The following is a 25194-nucleotide window of genomic DNA, read 5'->3' as shown; positions in this document are numbered from 1 at the left end:
AGGAAGTAACCTTGACTTTATTCAAGCATTTCATTAATTATAACACAAAACTGCATTTAAATACAATTCATTTGACAAATAAATATGATACCTGATATGCTTCGCTGTACATATACAGGTGTAAAAACAATGATTACTTTTCTTTAAAAAGTACCTTACACGAAAGGTTTCCAGTTTCTTGTTAATGGAATGAGCCACTACATATAAATAAAAAACAACAACATCCTAGTTCACCCTATTCGTTTATTATCAAACATGTTCTTCATCCTCTTACCATCTTCCTCTTAATGACCACAGACTTCTCATACCATAACCCTGCCATACTTCCTCTTTTAAGCGACGCCGACGGAACATTGGCTGATTTGAGGCATCCACTCCACCAGTGAATGAGTGAACAATTAAAGCTTTCACAGCTCACCTGGCTGTTCAGTAACTAAAAGCACACAGGGCTCACACTCGAGGTTCGCGTCACAAGCAACTCATCACTCCTACACCTGTCACACGTTGCTTCGCGACACTCAATATATTCACTGCAGTTGGTTTATGTTCTTCTTTTTGTTGTTCAGTATCCTCCGTCATACAAAAATAAGAGAATTACTGTGCCCTGCAAAAAAACACCCCAATACAATTATTTGTATTATTTCTTTCTTCATAAAGCATCATTAAGCAAAGCTTCTTATGTGTTCAAACAATTCCTTCATTTAATAAAAAAAAAAAAAAGGAAAACCATGAGATGACATTGTCCTGTTGGGTTGCCGTCACAGCAGTGTCGGGGCCTTGCTGGGTCGTCCCAGCGCTGGTGGTGATTTGCTCCTCAGCTCTTTGCTCTTGAGGCTGATGGGCTGAGCGACCATCAAAGCTGGGGCAGAGAGGTGGTGAGCGGCGGCCTTCTGCTGATGGACACTGTTGATGTAACTGGAGACGAGGAGGGTGATTTCTCTGATCTGTTGACAAATCAACGTTTCAGACGTCAGAGTCACTTTGCAAAAGACATTCACCACCATCTGTCTGTTGGGCGATGTGCAGGAAGCAAGGAATCAAACGGTGGTGCTGGTGACAGACGTGTGCACATCCACCTCTGAGTGGAGCTGTGTTTTGTTTGTTCGTGTCCGTGGCAACGTTCCCACGCTGAGTGGCATATTTTATGTTTTTATTTTGACTGAAGGAGAGAAGACGGAAGCATGAGTGAGATAGTCTTGCTAGCAGATAGCTACACTAGCTGTGTTTTGGCAACACGAGTGACACACTGGAGCTTTTACAATTACAAATGTGTTTATCGGGCTGCAAATACCAATTTTTTTCATTGATCCATTGATCTGTCGACTATTTTCTCGATTAAATGAGTACGATGATGTGGTTGAATGTCAAAATAATTCCGTTTTAATGATTCCTTTGTTATATGGAGCAAAGAAGCCAGAAGATATTCACATTTAAGGAGCCAAAAAATCAGAACGGTTGTTTTAATTATTGAAAAAAAACAACCTCAAACCAATTAATTGATTATCAATTAACGCTGCAAACAAAGCTACATTTTTACGTTTGGTTTGGTTTTCTTCGTGAATCATTTGTTTTTTGCTGGACAGGTTTTGCTGCTTCAGTCACAGCTTGAAAATACTCTGAATGTTTTCTGCCAGATTGCAGACATATGTGCAGGTCATAGTTAAAATGTTTGTTTATCATACGACATGAAGGTTCTTCTCCCGACAAGCTTCTTGTAGATAAAGAAATTATCTTTAATTTTGGTAAACACTCACCGGCCACTTCTTTAGATACACCTGTTCTTCTACTTTATCATGGAAATATCTAATCAGCCAAGCACATGACAGGGGCTCAGTTCATTCAGGTATGTAAACATGGTAAAGACAGAGCAGAATGGCCGCACAATGATGGAACTGTATGCAGGTGCCCGTCTTTGAGCATCTTTGAGCTATATTGTTGAACTCTTCCTCAATAACTTGACCAAAATAAGTGGACTCACATAAGACAAAACGTGTAGATCGCTGCCTCTCACTCACCTTTGAGTTGTCCATGGCAAACAGATGTTTATCTGTGGGTTTGTCTTTGCTGCCGTTGGTGCCAATGCTCTGTCCCAGCACCAGCATGAAGGCCTGTTTGCAGCCCCCAAATGTCATCAGGTTCTTGTAGGTATGGGACACCAGCGGTTTCTGTTTACAGGACGAGGCCGCATGTCACAAAACAAGCTCACATGTGAAGCTGTTGTGCAAAGTTATGTAGAAACTCATCCGGAACACTTACGACGGAGTTGTGCTCCAGAATGCTGATGCCATCCTCGTGCACGGCCAGCCAAACCCGCGCACCCTGCTCTGGAGACGGAGTGATGGCCTAAAGGCAGAGAAAAACACAGGCAGTGAAGACAGTACTTTTCCGGCTGAAACTGAAATTTGAAACAAATCTTTGCAATGTAGATAGAGTAGAGAAGGAGTGTCGATGTTTTGACAGTGATGTGTGGTTATGCTCAAAATGAGTCTCAGACACGAGAGGCTGTTGTCTTTAAAGGATCCATGCACAAATTTCTGCCTCACAAGATCTCAGGACACAAACATTGCCGAGTAGCGACGTCACACTACTCGTCCGTGTGTTGTTTTGTAGCTGTTGGTCCGACTGAGACGACAGTTTGGACTTCAAAGAATATAAAGGTGGACTAAATCCTTAGTCAACAACACGTACAACAGTCACTACAATTCACTCGTCCTAGAGCGTGTTTAAACATGACACACACACACACACACACACACTATCACTCAAACTTAATCCTTATTTATTTAGTAGGTGAAACATGAGAAACATGATGCTGTTTCCATTTCTTTCCTCATCCTTTTTGTTTTATCTTAGTTTGTATCTTGATTTGTTCGACACCAGTTTATGTATTATTTCGCAGGCACGCACGCATGCACACACACGCACACGCACACTTACCTCTGCTTCAAACAGTTTTGCACCAAAGAACGGCCATTTCCTAGCAACCGTCAGGTAAATCCTGACACACTCAGACGAACTTCGACCCCTGAGCGAGGCCCAGCGGGCAGAGAGACGCTGCAGTAATTGCCTGCAGAGTATAAAACCACAACCCTTTAATGCAGTCTTTATAAACAGGGGTCCAAAAGAAACAATTGCATTCATAGTTTGGTGGAATCTTGGACAGTTCGAACAAAAACAAAAAGATTAAATAAATATTTTCTGACTTATCTTCTGATTGGTTTTGGCATTTGACATTCTATAATAGAACAGTGCATGCAACAAAGAGACTCACAATACAAGAAATAATAATAAACTGTGCAAAATGACTGAAACATTAATGAGACAGATTAAAGGCACAGACAAGCACATGAACAATAAAAGACGCACACGCAGGTCAGGGAAAGCAGACTGGCTTGAGCAAGATGGTGACAGGTGCAGGTTTTAGACCTCCTGTTCGACTAATTACATTCAAATTGTAAACAACAAAAATAGAGTAAGACCTCTTTCGAGCGGCTTAGTAAAAATGATTAAATAAGAGCAGATGGGAGGAGTTTCTGCCTGCTGACTGCCAACACAAACAGGATATTGAGGTTTGTGAAATTTAGGCTCTGAGCTTCAGCACGTGCGGTTTGAACCTCCTGATTGTCTTTCTTTACCACTAGCATGTTCATCTCCTCTTCTAATACTGACACAAATCTCCACCTCAGTCTAAAGGGGCAGTAACAAGGCAATGTCGAGCCACTGAATATGAATATGAATGTAGTATCACATATTTTATAACAGTTTGAATGTGTAAAGGCTTAGGGGCTGAAGTAATGATTCTAATGCAGCCATATTCAGTATTATTTAGCCATCACTACATAAACATTAAAGCAGGAAATGTGTGTAGAGACACAGCAAGTTGTCAGTGTGTTCTGGTACCTGAGCTGTTCCTCAGTTGTGGTCTTACGGTAGTGTTTAGGGTAAAATCTTTCCAGGACCTGTTTGAGGGTTTGGTTAGACTTGGTCAGGGCTGATCCAGGAGCAGAGAAGGGACGCTCAAAATCCCCAAATTCCACCTGAACACCACAACACAAAGGTGTTTGTTAGTTTTCAAGTGAGGGTTTGGTAATATTAGTTCCTGAGAGTGACTAAAGGCAGCAAACACTTCAAATGAATGAAGTTTGAGACCTGAGCCAGCAGGGCGGCCATTTCCAGGGCCAGCTCCTTGTTAACAGGAAAGTGTCCGGCAACAATGGCTTCATTTGTCTGATACGCCAGGAGCAACCTCTCCCTCTCTGACTCCCCTCTGACCTGGAGAGAGAAGTACAGCCTGGGGAAAAGAAAGGAAATGAAAAACAGAAACAGAGGGAGGGAGAAGATGGTTATGGAAAAAAAGAAATGAATGGATGAACCACATGATAATCTCTTTTGAAGACTACAATATGTGAAATGTTTCTGGTTCTGGTTCACTCTAAAGAGTCACTACCTGTTCTTGTAGGTGAGGCGTACAGTCCTGGCGTTCTCAGACTTGCCAGTGTGCTGCTCCTTACAGGCCTGCTCCCATTTGGAGATGATGTCGCAAATCTGCACATACACATACACATCAACGACTCGTGATGTTGGGAAAGAACAAAAAAACGTAACCTTCACGTGAATCGTGAAAAGCGCACCTTGATGCCTCCCTGCAGGCAGTGTTCCACATCCCGTCCAGTAGGATCGTCCGAGTACAAGCTGAAACCGGATAGGCTATTTTTTCTCATGCCAGTGTCCTGGTTTAAGCGACACTGGAACTCGTCGACTGTGGTTGAGGCGTCGAAGCTCACCACCTGTGGAGAAATGCAGAGTAGGGAGTAGGGATTCAATTCAATTCAAAAAATTTATTGAGCCCCAAGGGCAAATTCAAGGTCCAGTAGCTTGGACATCACACTCAACATAAACAGTGTGATGAAAAAAGAAATGAATTAATAAAATGAATAAACATTAATAAAAGTTTTTAATAATAATAATTAGTAATAAATAGTTTGTATTTTATACTTCTTTTAGATCAATATATTATGTACATTGTAATATTTGTATTACTCTTGGAATTCGGCTGTATTCGTCATTCTAATAATAGTCATATTAATATTAATGAATATTGCTATCTGTGTTTTTGTGTGACATGTCAACATTACCTGGTAGGTGTTGTTGAGGAAGTGAACGGGGACACTGAAAGGCAGTGAGTGATGGTAGGGGTTCCTCAGGAGGATGGACAGGATCTCCATACGGGACGGCCTGGCCTGTCTCTCACCCTTCTGCTGGGTGCGCTCCATGGAGCGCTGGCAGTAGATGGCATACTTACCTACCTCAGTCCTGAGCGAGATAGTGATACAGGAGTGCATGAGAGGGATGGGCATTATATGAGAATAGTAAAATGTAAAAAAATGAACTAGCACAACACATTTCAGCACTAACTAATCACCTTTGTAGATGACATTCATTTGTGCCTTTGAAGCAATTGTGTGGACTGGAATGGAAAGCAATACATGGACATTACTGGATTTACCTGTTAACTTAAAGCTGCAGTGTGTAACCTGTGGTGATTTTTTTGTTGTTGTTATTATTTTGCCTGGTCATGAACAGAAATGATGGGACATTATTTTTATCCCGCGTCCTTCATCTGAAAACAGCCTCTGTCAACCGGTACTGTCAGACGTGACTGAGGGAGTGTTTTTGTGTATTCAGTGGCAGGACAGGGGTGGGCGGGGCCAAGAAGCATTTATCCCGTCCAACTATTGAACAGTAGAATTTACCTTTGAAACTTTTCGCTGTTGTTGTGTTTTCAGTCATGCACGGGAATGTCGCTGGGCAACATGAGCACAAAACACACTGCTATACTAAGAAACACAAAGTGTCACAAAGTGAATGGAACACACGTTTGTTTATACGATAAAGTTACACACTACAACTTTCATTTTGAACTTTAAAAAAATGTTGAACTGAAGTCGCAGGAGTACAAATATCCTGGATTTTGCATTAACAGTCGGGCAAACACGCTGGATTTGGTCCATCACATAACCTAACTCGAAATGTTTAGTTATGCCTCTGACGTGCCACACCCTCAGTTTGAAACTGGTGTTGTCTCTTTGAAAAGGTTAATAACTTTCGACCCTTGTGTTTTATTGACCTCAGATTTGAAAAAGGGCACTCCATGACGAACTGCACCTTACAAACTACTGTACATTCAAATAAGAGGGAAAGATGATGAGGCGTGTGTCAGTGTCACTACAGCCTCATTTATGATGTAGAGTGTCAGGATTGTTAGACATCTGTGTGTGCCAACATATTAGAGATTTTAAGGGGGAACCAAATGTAATTTGCTAAGTTAATGACATACTTAAATCAAACCTGTTTTTAAATCATTAGTGTAATGCAACGCAATAATAGTATTCGTGGAAAAATATTATCTGACCAATAAGTCAATGGAAACAGTTCAGCAGGTTTCAGCAGACTTGTTTGGCAGGCATGTGACTCAAGCATGACACATGCTTTTTTTGTTGTCACCTGGAGTCTCCGTGTCTTTTGAGATGGATCTGGAGCAGCCAGAGAAAAGGATGCTGAGGCAGAAACAGTCCAACACACAGGGCTAGAAACTGCCAACCCTAAAGAATCACACACACAAACACACTGTCACTGCTCACGTTTCTGTACGACCTCTCACGGACGGCAAAGCGGCAGGCGAGCGACAAACCGGCAACTGCGGTTGCACAACGTTTTACCATGAAACTGTCTGCCACAATTGCAATCCGTTTTGATCACATTAGTCAACAACACAGCGTTTCCTGGAGGAAATTCAAAAGTTAATCATGCTATGAATCACTCTGTTTTAAAAATCATCAGGTAAAGGTGACCTTTCAGCTTCAATAGCTGCCCTCTGCTGGTCAATATGACTCCAGGTGTTCTTGCTATATTTGCATATTGGCTATGGAATGTCACATGACTAGAAGAGAACTAGATTTAGGAGGGCTTGGTCACTGAGCATAAAGGCTCTTTTTGTATTTATGTCAACACAACAAAGGCAAGGCTCTCGAAGTGTCTAACAACACACTGTTGACTGAAGTGATTGAAAAAGAAAGAAATTACGTATTTATATGCTCAAGGCGTTTGATATATGAGTTTACTCAGCAACCCTCTGTTTACAGCTCCACCCTGTTCTTCCTCTTGCGAATCTCAGTGAAAGAATAATATTACGAGACACTGCTGACATCTTGTGGCGAGAAAGCAAACCTGCAGTGGTCCTGGGTGATTGTGCGGCTGCCTCTTGCGTGTCTGCTTGATGAGCTGGCAATACAACTCGTTCTGGAGCTCGGGGTGTGCCAGACACACCTGCAGGGCACTCTGGGCCAGCGAGACGTGGTAGTCGATAGCTGGGGCGTCAATGGCCACGTTGATGAAAAGCTGACAAGTCTGATGCACCGAGACAGAGACAGGAGGAGAGGCGACGTATGATCTAAAATACTTCAGCGGTATGACACTGTTCAAATGAAAGCTTTTTTATACACATGTTTCTGAATGAAACATTACATCAATACAACGTGTCTGTGTGTGTGTGTGTGTGTATTTTTCAGTGTGAACCTTGAAGAGTTTAACAGCTTCTGTCTGCAGGGCCTGTGAAGGCAGCGTGGTGAGAGGAGACGTCAGAGCCTCTTTACTGAAACACAGCATGGGATGTCTCCAGATCTGTGAGTCTGACGGACAGAGACGTGAGAGAGATACTAATTAGAAAGTGACACTTGAATTATGCAACACCGAAGAAAAAGAACAAACACTATATGTTTCATGTTACATGAAAATGGTAAAGAGAGAAAGACTTGATTGATTCCGTAAGGTTATCAGTTATCAGTTCAGAGGTCACAAGAAGTGATTTGGTAATATAATCGAATGAAAATAGACAGAAGATAATGGGCTCTGTCAGGCAATACTATCAGACATGCCTTAGGGTGCATTATTGCTGATGCCTCTCCCTGTCGTGACATAAAAATTGTGTGAGCTCATTTGGCAGTGGTTTGAAAGTGTCTTATATTTAAACGTTTGGTGTGAGTAACTGCATAAATCAAAGGTGCTTTGTCTGTGACCGATGTTCGAATGTTGTCATATCTACATTGTAGATACAAGGACACTTCAGCAAGTTATTAGTAAAACAAAATCAGAGACACAGCATCATTTGTAAGAAATACTCACTTGAATCTCCATCCAACTGAAAGAGTTTTCCCACCAGTTGCTCAAACTCAGTGCCAACTTTACCCACTGTGGTGCCTGCTGCCACAGACAGATGATAAAGCCACGTGTCCTGCAGAGCAAGTACGACAGCAGCAACATTTAGAATTGTTGGGGGCATTTTCCCCTTTGTTAGATAAGCCGGAGAAGCATGAAAGGGGGACACATGTGTGGAGTAGGCCTAACTAACTGAGCTAACTGAGTAACAAGATGGTTCTGAATAAAAACAAATAAAATACAAATGCTGTGCGAGAACCTTTTCATGGCGAGACTCTATAAGCAGGTACGTGGGCCCTTGCTCCTGTGGGTGGATGGCGATGGTAAAGTGTGCTCCCTGCGAGCCCCACCCACACACTTTCAGGTCATCATCTGAATCCCGCGACCTGTCCACCTCCTCCACCCTGGCCTCCCACAGCTTGATCTGACCAAGTGGGAACTGTGAAGACAACAAAAGCAACAAAGATAAGCTTAAGTGCTGCACTTTAGATAAAAGCCAGTGACCAGATGTCCACCTGTCCACGCCATGTTTTTGTCTACCCTTCCTGTCAATGCTTGCGGAGCAAAATCGTACCTTGTCCTCTTGGCTGCGGAAGTAGTACAGCGTTTTCCCAATCTGAGCACACCAAACCCTCTTAGAGTGGCCATGCTTCACCTAAAGCAAATTTGACAAAATTGTGAGGTTGCACTATTTACCAATAAGGGTACGTGTGTCAAGATTCATCACAGGGCAAGAGGCCACATTGGTTATTGGACCTTTATGAGCAGGCCCTTCATGCCAGGGCGAATATCTGGCTGAGTGAAGAGAGGACTGGCCGCTTTCAGTCTCAGCACGGTCAGCAGCACCCTGAGCCACTCCTCCAGTAGGTTGGGAGAGTCAGCCTTTAGGTAGTAAACACGCTTCCCAGTCACTATCTACACACCAGGAGGAGAGGAAAAAAAGAGATGAGGATGGAAAGGAAAAATGGAATCAACAAAGTTTAAATGTTTCAAACATGAGATGTTTCACATTAGTCACAACGTAAGTCTTTTTTTATTAAAAAATGGTGAGGTGACAACCTGGAGAACTTGTTTTCCCTCTCCACGGACGATGCTGCTGGTGGCGTTGACCTCGATTTGACCTTGGGGTTTCCTGATCACATCACTCTGCGGGAGAAAGAGATTTGATCCACTAAGAAATGCCTTAATGGGTTTTAGGCATTTCAAGGGATAGTTTTGAAATGTGGTTGTATGAGGAGGTGACACATCAGTCAGCTCTGCCTGAGCTGATTCTGCCCCCTGCTGGCTATAATGCTACCAGCATAATGTCAGGTATGCTGGCTGTACAATACCTTCAAAATATGGCTGCTGCTATATGTCACCATTAGACAGACTTTACCAGCTTAAACATGTTGGTAAAACTGTGAACCAACAGACTTGGCTGTCAATCCTGCCCATGTGTCTATGCATCATACAGCCACATTTCCTTAAACCTGAACTATACCTTTATACTGAGCACAACATTTAAGTAAGTTAAGTTCAATATTGAAGCTACAAAATGAATCAAACCCACAGGCGACTTAAAGTAGAGCAGCTCTCCATCTTTGAGGACAAACCAGCGTCTCTTCCAGGTTTTCTTCCAGGTCTTTACCATTTTCAACAGGTAGCCTGACTTCTCCATTGGCTCCTATGAACAATGCAGGAGGTCAGAGCCTCTAACTAACATGATGTATTTCAAATGACACCCTGACAGACACTCACACTCTTGCCATTGTCACTGGTTGCAGAGCAGGTCTTGGGCAGTTTGTGCTCTGGTTCAAAGCACTCTGTGTCTGTGGAGTAGGCATCAGGCGGGATGGCATAGTCACTCTCTGATGTCATTGAAGACATGGACACAGCTGGTGGAGATGCAGAGCGGTGGAAAGCGTGAGAGTTCGTACATACACATTATGAATTTGGCACATCTGATTGTTGTGTTTTGTTAGGCATATTGTCTATCATGTGTTTTATATTATGTTGTATTGTATTTCTTTTTTAATGATGGTGCGTCCTTTGCCAAATTTCCGCAAGTGGGATGATGAGGTTGGACAATGATTAAATGCTACGATGTTACCAAACTATAATTTAATATTTCTTAATGAAATCAAGAAGTTCCATAGCAAATATTGATTAACTAAATGCCTGTTTTTGCTCTTTTAACAGCTGTGTTGTGGCACATGTGTCTCTTTTTCTTCTACCTCTCTTGAGAGAGCGTGGGCTGCCTGGGCTGCTGTCTTTGCGGGAGCTGGACGAGGTGCGGGAGCTGCAGACGGAGCTGTCCTCCTCCCCTGAACTAGATGATTCCTCAGAGCTGGACGACTCATCTGAGAATGGACTGCTGCTCAGTAGAGTGGCTTTCTGTGAAGACACAGTGTAGATATTTAGATTAGATATTTGCAACTGCTTGACTAAAAACAAAGGGCTGAAAAACACAAGAATATTATAAAGAGACACAGGACCACCTGAGCTAAAAATGATGCTATATTTGTGTTAAAGGAACAATAATAATAAAGAAAAATGCTAGAACTTTAATGCATTGACAGACCAGGCCTATATTAAAATGAACCTCATGAACATCTTTACAGACCAAAATCAGTCTTCAGCTATACTTACCCCCTTCAGAGTAGTATAAACGGGTGTTGTCATGTTTTTATAGACAAGGGATGTGTACATCACAAAGGCAGGGTAAGAGGACTGGAGAGAAGGGTCTGCAACAAAGATCACAGCTTACATTAACCAGAAGTTAAAATGAAAATGCATCAAACGTGTGTCTGACTTACCTTTGCTAGCAGGGTCTGTGCACGAGGTCTCAGACAGTCTGATGCCTGACTTAGCCACAGCATAGATGCGACTCTCCTGTGAAGAAACTTTGCTGATTATCCACCAGTATATAAAAACACGCACACATTAAAACCGTGAGAAAGCATCTGTTAGTGTATAACCTTAAATATACTGTACGAGCCCAACAGATGGTAATCATTTTGTAACGTTGGAGGCATCATGTGAAGATGTGGTATGTTATTTACAAGGCACGTGTCAGTGAGGCTGGATACTAAACTTTTAATGGCACCGACTTTCAGTCAAATTGTGCCTAAATTTGGTTCTCACTGCCTGACAACTCACACTCAATTGTTCTGACTAAAACTACGTTTTTTTTGTTGAAAAAAAGATACCACAGCATAACAATTTTAACAAACCAGTAACACTATGAATTCAAATATGATCCTATCAGTCCAGTGTCTTCCAGTGCACTATTTCAAGACTGCTGCGAGTGAATGGGAACCATAGCAGTAGACGCACATTAACAATGTTTAAGTGACACGACAGACGCGTCTTTAATGGACAGCTGGACGTTCTTACCCAGGAGGGCAGTCTGTGTAAAGGCGGGGTAGGAGGTGTGTTGCCAGGTGCTGACAGATCACAGTCTGGTGCACCAGGTTCAGCTGAAGCCTGCGAGAAGGGCACAGTTGACCCAACATGTGTGCTAGAGGGGGCTTGAGTGACCATATCCCTGCTCGTCTCCATGCCAACCTCCCGCTCATAGTCAAGGTCAGTTTCCTGCGGCCGGTAGGGGCGCAGCATGCTGAGGGCGTTGCGTGACTGTCCGTGGGCTGTCTCTGAGCTGACTGAGGGCTGGCTCAGGTGCTTCTTGGCCAGAGACACATTCATCAAGCCAAACCCCTCTGGTGTGCGCAGGCGTGGCTGTTTGGGTGAGGCAGGGTTGTCCCTCAGGTCCTGGGGCGGGGTGGGTCGCTTAGGTGTCAGGGCAGGGGTGAGGAGTGGGCTGGGAGTGTTTGGTTCACTGAAAGAAGATGAGGAGTCAAGTCTTTGTGACTGGAATCGCTTGTTGAGCTCTTCAGAGTTGCTATCCTCCAGTTTGGCTCTGAGTGCCTCCTCCTTCTCCTCCTCCCCCTCCTTACCCGACCCTACATCTGACTGTCCCAGTAGGCTGAAGCTGGGCCGCTCTGCTCGCTGCATGTCATCATCAAACAGAGAGCTGCTGTCGTCGGACGCTGTCAGGTAGGTCTCGCTGCCTGGACGGCTGAACTCCAGACCACACACTCCCTCTCTGCCCTCACAGACTCCTCCTCCTCCTCCCTCCCCCTCTGATGCAGCACTGGAGAGCACAGAGGAGACGCCACGAGACTCAGCTCCACGTCCATCCTCAGCCAGGCCTTCAGATGCACTGTCATCCTCCAAAGGAGGACACAGAACCTGATCTGGTCTGTGGACTTCACCATCTGCCTCTGGAGAAGCAGTCTGCTTATTCTTCACTGTCAAGGCAAACATGAAAATATGTACATTAATCATTTCTACGTGATGTGCTCATTGTGTGTGTGTGTCTTATAAAATAAGACTATCCTTTATTAGTCACACAAGTAGCAGATAGTGATAGAAAAAAGAATAATAAATACAGTCTAGACAGATTTGATCAGAATATGTGCAACTTGGCATATTATTTACCTTCTAAACAATAGAATACTCACACACCCTCTACAATAAACCCTGTAAACTACAGCAAGTGGTTTAGCAGTGAAAAACTTTCCCTATAACGCCACAGATATGACTTAACGGCAACAAATGTTGTCTAAGTCACGTTCCATTTCTCCTTTCTGATTTCATCAGGCACATTTCCACGGCTGTAACTGTGTGACGACTCACCAGCTTCCCCGCTGCCTTCGGCCTCTTCCTGGCTGCTGAGCGTTCTCTGGGAAGGTGCCGGTCCCGTGAGGACCTGAGGATTCTTCCCTCTCACCTGGAAACAGCCGAACGTGAGGCTGCTGAGACGCTGGGCCTCACCTGGTCTGATGAGCGCGCCTCGTCCACCGCCTCCACACCTGTGCTCAAACGCTGCAAACACACATAATGTCTCAGCGGTAAAACAAACATACGTGTGTCTCTACATGTACACAGTTACAGTATAGGGTATATAAATACAATATTTTTTGGGTACCAAAAATCTTGTTTGAAACAAAAATTGTTTGAGTTGGTTACATTGTCCGTCAGAGAAGAGCCAGTAATTGTGAGATTCCTACTTTTCCAGTTTATTAGCATTGTTTGTATACATTTAACAGAGAATTATTTATAAGTACATGGACAATTAAGTATGCTTAATTTCTTCAGGGATACATATATAAGCACACATGGATGGCATCCTTACCCTGCACTTGATTCTGTAGCTCCAGAATCTGAGCTGCCTGTTGCTTGTTGGTTTCTCTTAATGCAGCGTTCTCCACCTCGAACTGAAGGATAAACATAAAGTCTTTTTTTTCCATCCATACAAAACAGACTTGGGCATGTTTATATGTAATAAGATGACAACAATACCTCGGACAACTTCAGCATCACCCACTCCTTGATCTTAGCTGCTTTCTCCTCCACTGTTTTGGCATCTTGAATTCGGGTCTGTTTCTAGTAGAAGGAAGAGGTGGGATGCAGAGACATCTAAGTTTCTCTCAAAATACAAAGATACCAGAGAGAAATGAACACAGATGAAATGAGCCACTGAATTTCATTCAAATGGAAAATTGGTGCCGAGAAAAGTCCTCTCAAGTGCATCCAAAAAGCAGGTTTACTGTAAAAAGCACAGATGAGCTCAGAAAAGCTGCAAATTCAATGTTATAATAAACACAGTATTCATAGCAAAAAAAAATCCCGTTTCTGTGTCCTTCACACGCTGCTTAAACAAAAACATCTTCCCTCTCTCTCTACCAGGCTGAGGTTTGAGCATCTAAAATTATTTTCCAAATTCCCAGGGCATGACAGCAGCTTTTATCCAGCTGCACAGCAGACAAATTAGACTTTCATTACTCAAACCTAGAGGAAAATGCTTGCTTGCGTGAGTGTGTGTGAGGACAAAACTGTGTGCAGCATTTAAAAAAAAGTAAAAACATCCACTCTTGCTACAGCTATTGCTCTGATGAGATTCCCGGTGTGCATGTTTTACCTGCTCCTCCAGCTGTTGCTCCAGCTGCTGGATGACGTCGTCCTTCTCCTGCACCAAGGTCTCCAGCTCCTGGCAGCGCTGAAACAAATGCACCTCAGAGTCTGCGGACTGACCATCTGGAGCCTTCAGCTTCTCCTCCATCCACTCCACCTTTAATCACCACACATACAAACGGGTGGGCAAACGAGCAACGCACACTGGACTGAGTACAGGTGAACAGTTGTGCTGCAGAGCCTACCTGCTGGTGAGCAGTGAAGGCCCGTTTATCCGCATCGATCACCTGCGTCTCCAGCTGCTGAATCTAGGAAAGCAGGAAGAAACACGTTCCTTTGTCAAAATATCCTCTGCTTGTGTTTCTAATGAGTCGATAAACACACACGTCACATTGTGACGCTCTAAAACCTTTTCACGTGGAGGTGAAGTATCAACTCCACGTCTGTCCCAAGCCAAATACAACAGCACCAAATAAAGACAAAGAAAGCTGCGCGCTACAGACGTAATGAGAACTTGAGTTAAGATAACACGGCTACGCCGGAGCAGCGCAGATGCTTCCCAGCATCTGGACATTCTCCATTGCACATGACTCACACAGAGAATTAGGTTAAGATACATTTTTCAACACCGGCATTTACAGTTTGGGCATTAGCAAGTTTCTCATATAAAATCTCTTCCTTTGTAAGTTGTGGCTTTGTGAATTTACACCACATGATATCAGCTTCTACAGCCTGTAATTACACACACTTATGCTCATATTTTGCTTGTGCTCTTTAAATGATCTCATAAATTAACTATAACAAAACATAATGACGATGAGGTATCACAGCTATAGCAGGTACAAGCATCTCTTTGTGCGTGATGATCAGAGGCCGGCATGTGGAACCTGGTAGCAGAGTGTTAAAACTACAGCAACATGAAAAGGTCATGCAGGCTACAACCCTCCACTCGTGCACACACATTACACAGTTACACAGATGCTGACACACACACACACACACACTCACGACTTACTCATACACAAAGATTTAAAAAAAAGCACAGGGATGGAGGAACGAGGGATGGCTTTATGAGACAACATTCCTCTGAAATTCCTCAGCTCGTAGTGGCCGAAGAATGGGAGAAACCAGTGTCTTCTGAGGAAACGCTGGAAAACCTCAGCTGCTTCACTGAGGAAAATGCCGTGTGTCGACGGAAATTCTCAGCGGAGAACTTTATGCTGTTTAGCTTCAGTACATGACATGTGCAGTGCATCACAGCCCCTGTGGACAAGATGGCTGACACACAAGAGAACGGGATGTGGACAATGACACTAAAGGTACGGTATAATATACAATTCTTGCACCATTGTGATGTCTTCAACTATGATATGTAAAACCTATATAAAATAGGTCAAATGGCTAAAGATTTTAGAATTGATACATTATAACAAAATATACACTTGCAAAAATCAACTGTAAAAACTGTTTTATTAAGCAACTGCATTCTCAGTGACTTGGTTATTATGGACAATTCCTTGGGTGTGGATCTCCTTCACCTCCGCTCACCAGCCCCTCCTTCTCCTCAGCCACTCCCTGCTCATTAGTCCAACTCATCCCACCTGTTGCACTCAGCTGCCTCTGATCACCAATCAACCCAGTATATAAACTCACCTCTCAGTGCACTCAGTGCCACATGATTCTGCAGGACTGACCCTGCCGGTCCTTGACCTGCCTTCGCTGGCCCTGACAACGTCTTCAGCTTCAGCCTGCTACCTGCCTGTCTTCTGCCTGCTTGTTCCAGTGGCGGAACGGCCCTGCACCGGACCTGTCATCTCCCTTGTGTGGGCTTGTCACCTTGGGCTCCAGGACTTTCCACGGTACGGAGCTCAGACAACCAGAAATCTCCAGTGAGCCCAGCTTCTCATCGCGGGGTTTTCATTGAACGGTCGCTGAACATTGTGCTGAATAAACGTCATTACCAACTGTGCCTGCCTTCGCGTACTGCATGTGGGTCCTTCCCTGACCCGTTACGTAAGCGGATAATTGGATGGATGAATTAACCATTAACAAAAGTACATCAAAGTTCATATTGAAGCTCCACTCCAGACTATAGCCGGCTTCATTCTTGCGATGCACATAGTAAGTTATTCGTTTCAGACAGATGGAGGCAACGTTGTGCCACTAAAGCATGACAACCGTGAAAAGGTTGGAACCCGTTTTCAGACGCGTTTCAAGGACACAGCAAATGAATAATGTGACATTGATTCTATTTTAAAAGACAGGTGTGATGCTACTAAAACACACACACAAAGACTGAAGGAGCTCCTAATGTTTACAACAGATAGAAAAACATTTAAAGGCTAACTGAAGAAAATGTGTTTCTCTAATTCTGTGGAACTTCAACGTATATTTCTAATCTTTTTAATTTCTTCCTCCATCCAAGTTCTGACACTGTTTTTTCCTTGTATTCTGACCTCAACAGGATTGGAAAATGCCGTTGGCTGTACAAGCTCACGTCATGATGCACTTTAATGTCGCCAACTACTCGGTGTCCGCAGAGGTTCCTTACACACGCTTTGGAAATCAACATCCAGTTCTGGTTCATATCAAACTGTGTGTAAACTGTCGGAAAAACCGTATGTAGCCTCAGGTTGGATGTGTCGGTTGGAGACTGGCATGCCTGTGCTACAGTTTTCCCTCTGCTTCTGTTCACTTCCAGAGGCCAAAAGAAAATGGACCCAGACTCAAAAGCAGCCACACCCTGCAGGAGACACTAACTCTTTCCACTGCACAGCATTTTCTGGACTAAAGTGGAAGCAAGACCTTTAATGCAGCCACTGCTCCACTTGTCACTTCATTTTTTTATTTTATTCTTGTAAATTCTTAGGGTTTTAGAAGTACTGTAGCAACATATAACGTTTGAGCTAATATAAACTGCAGTGAAATATCAAGATGAATGACCACATGGACCTGTGACCCCTCTGCATGAAACTCTTGATCTATTTCTGTAGTTACTCACTGTGCAAACCACAGAAACACACACAGATCACTTTCACCTCAAGTTCTGATTAAAAGCAGATGCAGAAAAGGTTAATCTCTCTCTGTCACACACACATTACTACTACTATATAGGTTGTCTGCTGTGCCACAAACCACATGTGCCTTGCTCAGTTACAGATATAGCATCTGGCAAAGAAGAGCTTGTTAATTACAGGGCCTGTATTCTGTAGGCTACAGCTGAAGACGACATTCTCTCTCTCTCTCTCTCTCTCTCTCACACACACAGTCTAATGATAACGATATTCTCCCCTGTACTGACTGTAAGTGGATGTGTGTTTTGCTCATTCTCTATGTTAAATATAGGATAAGTCACTAGCAGCTGAGATGAGCAATGCAATGTAAGAGTTATACTCCATGGCCCATTACCTGCTCCCTACACTCAAGTACAATATGGCAACCCATGCTGCTCTAATGTGTCCACATTTGTCACACACAAACACTCGCAACCTCTCTCCTCGCCCCATGTCCTCTGAACAACGCTCTATCATCTCTTATATTGAATTCCCTCTTCAGATTCAAAACCAGTTCAACTTCCATTCCTGGAATTCCACAACTAGTGCTCTGTGGCCAACCTCCCCCTGAACTCCATCCCTCCCTCCCTCCCTCCCTCCCCCATCACTCCATCCACAGCCAGACAGCCAGCTCACAAAGCCTCCCTCTGTAGCCACTGCATAACGTTTACCTACAATTATACAGGTTTCACACCAAATACTTGTGGGTCAAATATAGCTACAGTTTGGGCTTATTCTCTGTTCGCTGCTGCCTGAAACTTGTTTTCATAACTTGATTTCTCTATGAATCAGATCTTAACATGCAGGTGACATACTTCTAACCTGGCGAACGCGACCATCGTATTTGATCTGACACACAATCGCTCCACAGGGTCAGTTAACCCCGCATATACACGTGGGTGGATGCTTTGTCTCTTTCTAAATGTGGAATCGATCATCATGGAGGACCAATGTGAAACATATCACAGATTGAATTGAACAATTTTGGCTTAATCACACATGCACAACCCTGCTACTGTAAATTCTACCTAGCACCAAATGTGCATCAATCTGTTTTTTTTATATAAACAATTCATTGGAATGATATACTTTGTGAGCTTGATGTTTAAAGATTAAATCCTCCATCCCAGTAGCTTTAAAGATCAGCACAATAGCAATCACTTTTGATGACCTCCAAGTCTTTTTAACTTGTTGGGTCACACCTTTCATAGAGTTCCCGTCTGCTCACTCTTGATAGTTTATGTCTGTAGAAATAAGATATGAGGATCACATTTATTCCTCACAGGGTCAGTCAGTGAGCGAGCGCAGGGAGGAGGAATCATGAAGTATAACACACATGGCGTCTTTGTCTCCACCAAGAGATGTGTGCCCCAGTGTTACAGCTGGAGGTCACGCTGGCCAAAACTAACGTCGCACCCCAAATAGCTGCACCACACACATGCACGCACACACGCTCACACACACACACACACACACACACTTTCTAAAAAATGTACAGGATCAAATCTACAATAGTGTAGATTTCTTTGATACACTCAGACATACTCAACATACAGAATAACTCACTTCTGGTCCAACACACGCACACACACTCTCTACCAAACTAAAGGGTATTTCCTTCTGTGGGGCAGCTCAGTCTTTACACAGGGCTTTATTTTTTTCTTCATTCCACCCTGCCCTCTCTATCCTCTCTCACAGGCTTTCGAGGATTTCAGTAATCTGCCAAACCCAGCTGTAGTCAAGTAGTTCATGAAACAGAAATTAGAGGATTCAAAATGTCTTACAATAGCTGGCATTTCTATTTTTAGTAATTGTGAAGTTAAAGCAGGAAATCTCACGTTTGGATTCTTAAAGGAATCTACATGAATAATTATTATCATTATCCTTAAAAATAAGGAAATGATGCTTTATTTACATAGAGTCTCACTTAATCTCTTAATTAACATTTAAAGTAATCATTACTTCCATGAAGACCCTTCTGTAAAAATCTGTTACGAAAACATGTTGGTCATATATTGCTACATAAGGTGGAGCAGCCACTATAAAGCCACTGACAGATTAGCTACGTGTCAGACATCAGTCAATAAATAACAACCTTGTTACTTTTATTATTATTACTGTGTCTTTTTGTATCTTGACCACTCAGAGAGCCTCAGAGCCCACCTCCACAACGAGACACGAGGGGGGGATTTTTCTGTGACGTATATATATATATATATATATATATATATATATATATATATATATATATATATATATGCGCCCACGCAAGGCTTTAAAACAACAAGCTCCGGGCTGAGTTGGTGGGAGCCTCAATGGAGAGGAAAACCATCAGCAGGGGTCTGTGGACAGCAACATGATGATGAGTTCATGGCATCAAGAGGTCAGTGGGCACAACGGTGATGGGTCAATCGATAATAATGGCACCGTAGAAGTGATTTATGGACCAGATATTTACATTTACATTTAAAGGAATGTGTCACTGATTTGCATTTAGCTTATAGCGGTAGTATTTTTCAAAAATTGCGCTTCGCAACCTCAGTTTCCCCTGAGTAACTGAGGTTGGGAAGCACAATTTTTCAAAAAAACTAGCCCTATTCAAGTAATACAAACTAAATACAAATTGTTGAAGATTAATTCCTTTAAGCATTTAGCAGACGCTTTTATCCAAAGTGACTTGCATAAGAGGAATAAGCTACATAGAAGAAAATATACATAGAAATTCACTAGATAGGAACAGTGGACTAAGTGTAGGTAAGTGCTAAGACAGAAGATGCTCTTGGAAGCGCTGGGTCTGCATGAGCTTCTTGAAGACAGACAGGGACGCCCCAGTTCTGGTAGTGCTCGGTAGGTCATTCCACCAGCGTGGAACGACACACGAAAAGAGTGTGGTTTGCCTTGTGCGTGGTGTTGGCACCAACTTTTAATTGATGTGTTAAATAGACAAGAATTGCAAGCTACAGTGGAGTGCACATCAGTGTCTATGGTATGCGACCCTGCGTTTATTTAGTGGTGTGTTTTACGATTTCATTTGAACCTGTCGAATAGGACGGATGGGGCGAGACTTTCACATGTTCTCCACAGGCTGCAAAAACCTACCAACGCCAAATCTGTCTTCCAAGTCTCTCCAGGAGCTTGTTTTGCTGTCCAGCTGAGCTTACTTTGACTCTGTAATTGACTGGAGCTGGGTCAATCCCGTCATGCAGTGCGCGACGGAGCCCTGTGGTCAGACTGCTGTTTACATTAGAGCTCTAATCAGCATCCCCCGGAGAGCAGCTTCAGATCTAGGCCACGGAACAGTTTGGGCCAGCCCAGTGCCGAGCAGCTGGGAGGGACAGGCTGCTCTGTCCCCAACGACCAGACACACCACAACTCACTGTGTATGAATGTGAACGTCTTCCTGTACTTAAAAGGACTTACGTACATGTGGTACGATCATAGGCCGTGTACAGAAATGGACGTAGTCCTCCAGTTGCAAAAAAGAAAATTGTGTTGTGAAGACCGGCGTTGCGGTGTCATTTTTGGACGCATAATGTTCACAGATACTGGTGTCCACTCATAATGTGTCGTGCTTTATCGTCTATTTCCTATATGGAGGCATAATTCACAAAACTGACACCATGTGCTATTGAGACTTCTTTAGGAAAATGTTTACTGACATTAGAAATCAAGTGGGGAGTAGGCTGATTTTACCATAGACTTTGATTCAAATTTTGCCCCCAGCCTTTTTATTTGTGGACATGAACTCAGGATAAAGTTGGGTCCAGACATTCTTCACATATAATGAGCGCAGTGCGAGATTGTCTAGGTGAATTATGTTCACAACAGCAGGAGAATGGTGGCAGAGTCATCGCACTCTCATTCAATGAGCTTCTCCTGCTGCATTCTCACATGACGTCACCTGGACATTGGCCTTAGATTAGACTTGTGAGGTGGCAGGAGAACTTCTAAGGACATTCTCCATTCTTCCATTCTCACTTAAAGTCCCCGCTGGACAATCTCCATACAATTCCAGATTCAAGTGCAGGTCTGAAAGCAGCTGCAGAGGCTGCTTTCTGTAGGTGGTAAGCTGCCTTTGTCAATTAAACGTTTGGTTTTATGAACTGCCTGGGCAGAAAAACATCTGGGGAATTGATAGGACTGCATCACTGCAATGGTGCGAGTTTAATACTCATTAAAAAAGGCACAACCTTTCCTAATCTTTCTTTATGAGCCAGAGGACTTAAGTTTTCTTCTATTTCAAAGACATCATTCTCCAGCTGTGTAACAAATATTCTCCTCCCATGAAAAAGAAATAAACAGCCCACAATGTGACTGAAGCATGCGATAGGATGTTTGGATTGTATCGGATGTTACATTTTTATCTGTCCGATATTCGATCCAGTGATTTTTGACCAGTAATGGACTGATATTGAGTATTGCATCAGCTCATCCCTAGGCTGGTGTGCCCCTGAGCAAGGCACACACTCCCTCATTGCTCCCTGGGCACAGATAAGTGGCCGCCACTGCTCCTGTGCCACGTTCTGTTCACTGCTGCCTTCCATCCTCTAGCCTCCAAATTCCATCTTGAAACAGTCACAATCAACAGTTCGACTCAATGACGATGCAAAGAGGATGAGTTTTGTCTTTGTGTGATGAAAAGCATAAAGTTTACTTGAACCAACTTTGTCAGCGGTGAGTTCTCGAATCTTGATGATCTGCACTCTGAACTTCATGAGCAGAGCCTCCAGGACCGTACACTTTTCCTTCCAGTCCTCCTGGCTCATGGTCTCCTCCCCATCCGCCATACTGGCTGATCTTCTGTAACACAGATAGATTGAGGGAGGAGAAGTGGAACAGAGAATAAATATATGTAAATAGTAGTGCAGCAATCTCCTAAAGGCTTCCTGTATGAACATTTCCTTTTCAATTTCCTCCTTGTGAAGGAGATCAGAGATCAGGGGAAAAGAAAACCACCTGTGAAGCTGGTCAGGATTCAGAGTTTTGCTAAAAGGCACCTCAATAGTATGTATGTCTGTTGACATGGGCGCTGTGACTGTAATCCCCAGGGATGATTGTCTTTTCTGACTGAGAGACAATAACAGGACTGACGCACATTTGTGTTATTACTGCACCAGAATAGGTTTGATTGAGAGATTTCCACCACATGGAACACACACACACACACACAGAGGGTTTGTTGTTGTTGTATAAACGCATTGCTACCATTCCAGGGTTGAGTTGAACCAGCGTGGGCAGTGGGCGTATCACTTCTGCCTGACCAAACAGTAAAACTCCACTGGTGCTCCAAAACACCTCAATGCCCTCCCCGGGCCAGATCTATCTGCATCATGTTTTCCAGAGAAAACAGACTGTGGGGTGAGGGGGGGGGTGGAAGAGAGAGAGTGAGAGTGAGAGAGAGAAGGAGAGAGAGAGATGAAGATCTTAGATGAAGGAGGAGGAGGAGGAGGAGGAGGAAGATAGAAGGCCTGGGTTTCTCCTCTATGTAATAACCTCTCATTAGCATGGCCTCCTCACAAAGAGACTGCAAACATATGTAGAGACTAGAGAGACATATAGCGAGAGAGAGAGAGAGAGAGAGAGGCCATAAACTGTTTCAACAGGCTTATTTTTTTCTGCTTGTTTCCTGTGGTATAATCATAGACAAAGGAAAAAAGAAACCCACAAAACAACATCAACAACAGACTGCAAGTATTTACATACTGTATACATACTGAAGAAGAAATACAAATATAAGAGCATGCATAATGTATGAACTGTACATTTGGTAACTTTTACAATTTAAGACTCGTCAGAAATGTGGCTCTTTGGAGTGAAAAGGTTTTCATTTGTGGTATTTCAAATTTTACTTTATACACACATAGTGGGTTATGTATTTAGGTATCCTATGTATCCTTAAATCTCAAAAAAATATCACTACTCTGCATTAAAACAACCAAAACTATATTTTTATGTACTTAAAAACAGTGGGTTTTTTACGATATATGTAATTCACTTTGTGAATTTCAGAGGTGAATTCACTCCAATTTTCTTTCTTTGGAGATTTAAAAAAAGATCCTGCCAGAAGATTAGTCAAATGCGTGAATCATGGACAGATACAGAGCTGAGTGAGAAACATAAAAGGCCATTTAACCCCTGAACCTCGTCTGTCTGTGATTATCTTTCACTCCCACTTCCCCCAGAGTAAAGTCAGCCAAACTGTTGACCTTGTTCTCAATAAGACATTACTCACATTATGTAGACAAACGGGATGTTATCATATAGGTGTTGGAATCACAGGGTACGTCATGTCACGATACACGATACATGGTCTATGATACCAATAATATCACGGTACAACAATTCTGTGATAATCAATAGAAAACAAAAAGTCTGTGAAAAGTTAAATGTGCAAAATGTCTCTATTTATTCACAACATTCATTCATTATCATATGCAACTGAGATTGGAAAAAAAAACTCCACGTCTTAATAAAATCATCTCTCAATCTGAGCATGCCTTTATCCAGATTAAGGTAATCAATGTCTTTCACGTGTTGTCTTGTTCTAGTTATTTTTGTTTGCATAAACAATGAAACCAGAATCAGTAGGGTGAGAATGTTCCTGTGTTTCGATCTGGAGTGGTTCCACAGCCAGTCATTAAAGACTCCACTACCTGCTGTGAATGACATTAAAATAAGGCTTTACAGTGTGGGAATATAATCCACCTCTCACTGGGAAATGGACTGTGCAAGCAGTACCTGTCTTTTATAATAGGCACTACATTTTCATCCCATGAAATGCCTGTGGGCTATTATGTAAAATGTGCACAATACTCTGTTAATAGACCAGTAGTTAAGTAATGCTGTGTCCATTGTGTATATGCGTCACTCACTACTGCTTTTTCATTTTTAAAAAAGTTTTATTTTATTATATTATTTCCCCACTCAAATGTTTCTAATGTGCTATGTTATTGTTACAACCCCACTTTTTCCAGGTTTGTCTGTTATCTTAGAAGTGTTTCTTTGTGGTTATTCCATACGAATGCCCCATGTTCAATTGTTAAAATAATTTGTGTTTTGTTTTTAACAAAATATAACGCAATATTAATCATATAAAAGTTGTGAAGCCTCCTTGTTGTTGCTCTGTTCTGAGAGTTTTGAGAGTTAGTTAGTTGATTGTATTCCAACATATACTTTATACTCCACATAACAAAGCCATACCTTTAAATCCACTGTACACACTCTTTAAATTCAGACAAGCAACCAAGCAGTCCTGAAAAGTATTCAATTGATGCTGTTCCTCATACAGGACTGAGTCAACCTGAGATAAACTCTCTGTGGAGCGAAGAGGTTGGTATTTTACTTCAAACACACATAGTAGGTTATGTATTTGGGTGATTTAAGTGTCCTTAGATCACAGAAAATATCACTACTCTGAATTAAAACACCCACGGCTATCTTTTTATGTACTTACAAAAAACACCAACTCAGTGAGTATCAGTGTTTCGTTTAACTTCTTCCACCAATAAAAAGTGATAAAAAAGGGACCAGTTAGCCACCATACGTTATTCTCCATCGTTTCCTGTTCACTATACAGAAAAAGCAAATTTCATTAGTTTACTACTCACCCTTGAGAGTAGAGATGTAAAGCTGTAATAGGGACTTCACGCCATGTCCATTCCGGTGTCTATGCGTTTCTTCTTATTTTTTTATTCCTGTGAGGGAAACTTTAAAAAACAACAACACAGTGAATGGCTCAGTCTTCCAAAGGTTTTCAATCCAGTTACACGGGAAAAGTTGGAGTTAGATAGTCAGAGGGAGCTGCTTCGTGATTTCTGTCCAATTGCAGTTTTGATGGGCGTCTCCCAGCGGTTGCGTCGTACAATAATTGACGTTAAGATCCACCAATAGAAATCTGGAGCGCTCTGTGGGCGGGTCCGTTGCAGTCTTTCGGAAGTGACGACTCTCGCGTGCGGCAACAGCATGGACC

At 42.8% G+C, this 25194-nt stretch overlaps 1 protein-coding gene across 1 annotated transcript; it reads right to left on the bottom strand.

Moving 5' to 3' along the window:
• Positions 1 to 25017, bottom strand: plekhh2 (pleckstrin homology domain containing, family H (with MyTH4 domain) member 2). Its single transcript, XM_044046476.1, has 30 exons — positions 24833 to 25017; positions 21890 to 22025; positions 14418 to 14480; positions 14180 to 14329; positions 13561 to 13644; positions 13394 to 13475; positions 12895 to 13083; positions 11593 to 12506; positions 11013 to 11088; positions 10846 to 10940; positions 10431 to 10590; positions 9955 to 10091; positions 9767 to 9880; positions 9274 to 9360; positions 8971 to 9129; positions 8789 to 8869; positions 8474 to 8653; positions 8182 to 8290; positions 7576 to 7688; positions 7228 to 7407; positions 6505 to 6602; positions 5136 to 5313; positions 4632 to 4787; positions 4448 to 4545; positions 4150 to 4291; positions 3901 to 4037; positions 2938 to 3067; positions 2257 to 2343; positions 2016 to 2165; positions 1 to 944 (listed from the first exon to the last, which is right to left on the bottom strand). The coding sequence occupies exons 2-30, from the start codon at positions 22010 to 22012 to the stop codon at positions 759 to 761; spliced, it is 4458 nt and encodes a 1485-aa protein (XP_043902411.1). The 5' UTR covers positions 22013 to 22025; positions 24833 to 25017; the 3' UTR covers positions 1 to 758.
• Positions 25018 to 25194: the final 177 nt, after the last annotated feature.

This window comes from Solea senegalensis, linkage group LG15, assembly GCF_019176455.1.
Source record: "Solea senegalensis isolate Sse05_10M linkage group LG15, IFAPA_SoseM_1, whole genome shotgun sequence".
NCBI lineage: Eukaryota > Metazoa > Chordata > Actinopteri > Pleuronectiformes > Soleidae > Solea > Solea senegalensis.
This window is presented reverse-complemented; position numbering and strand designations above follow the sequence as displayed.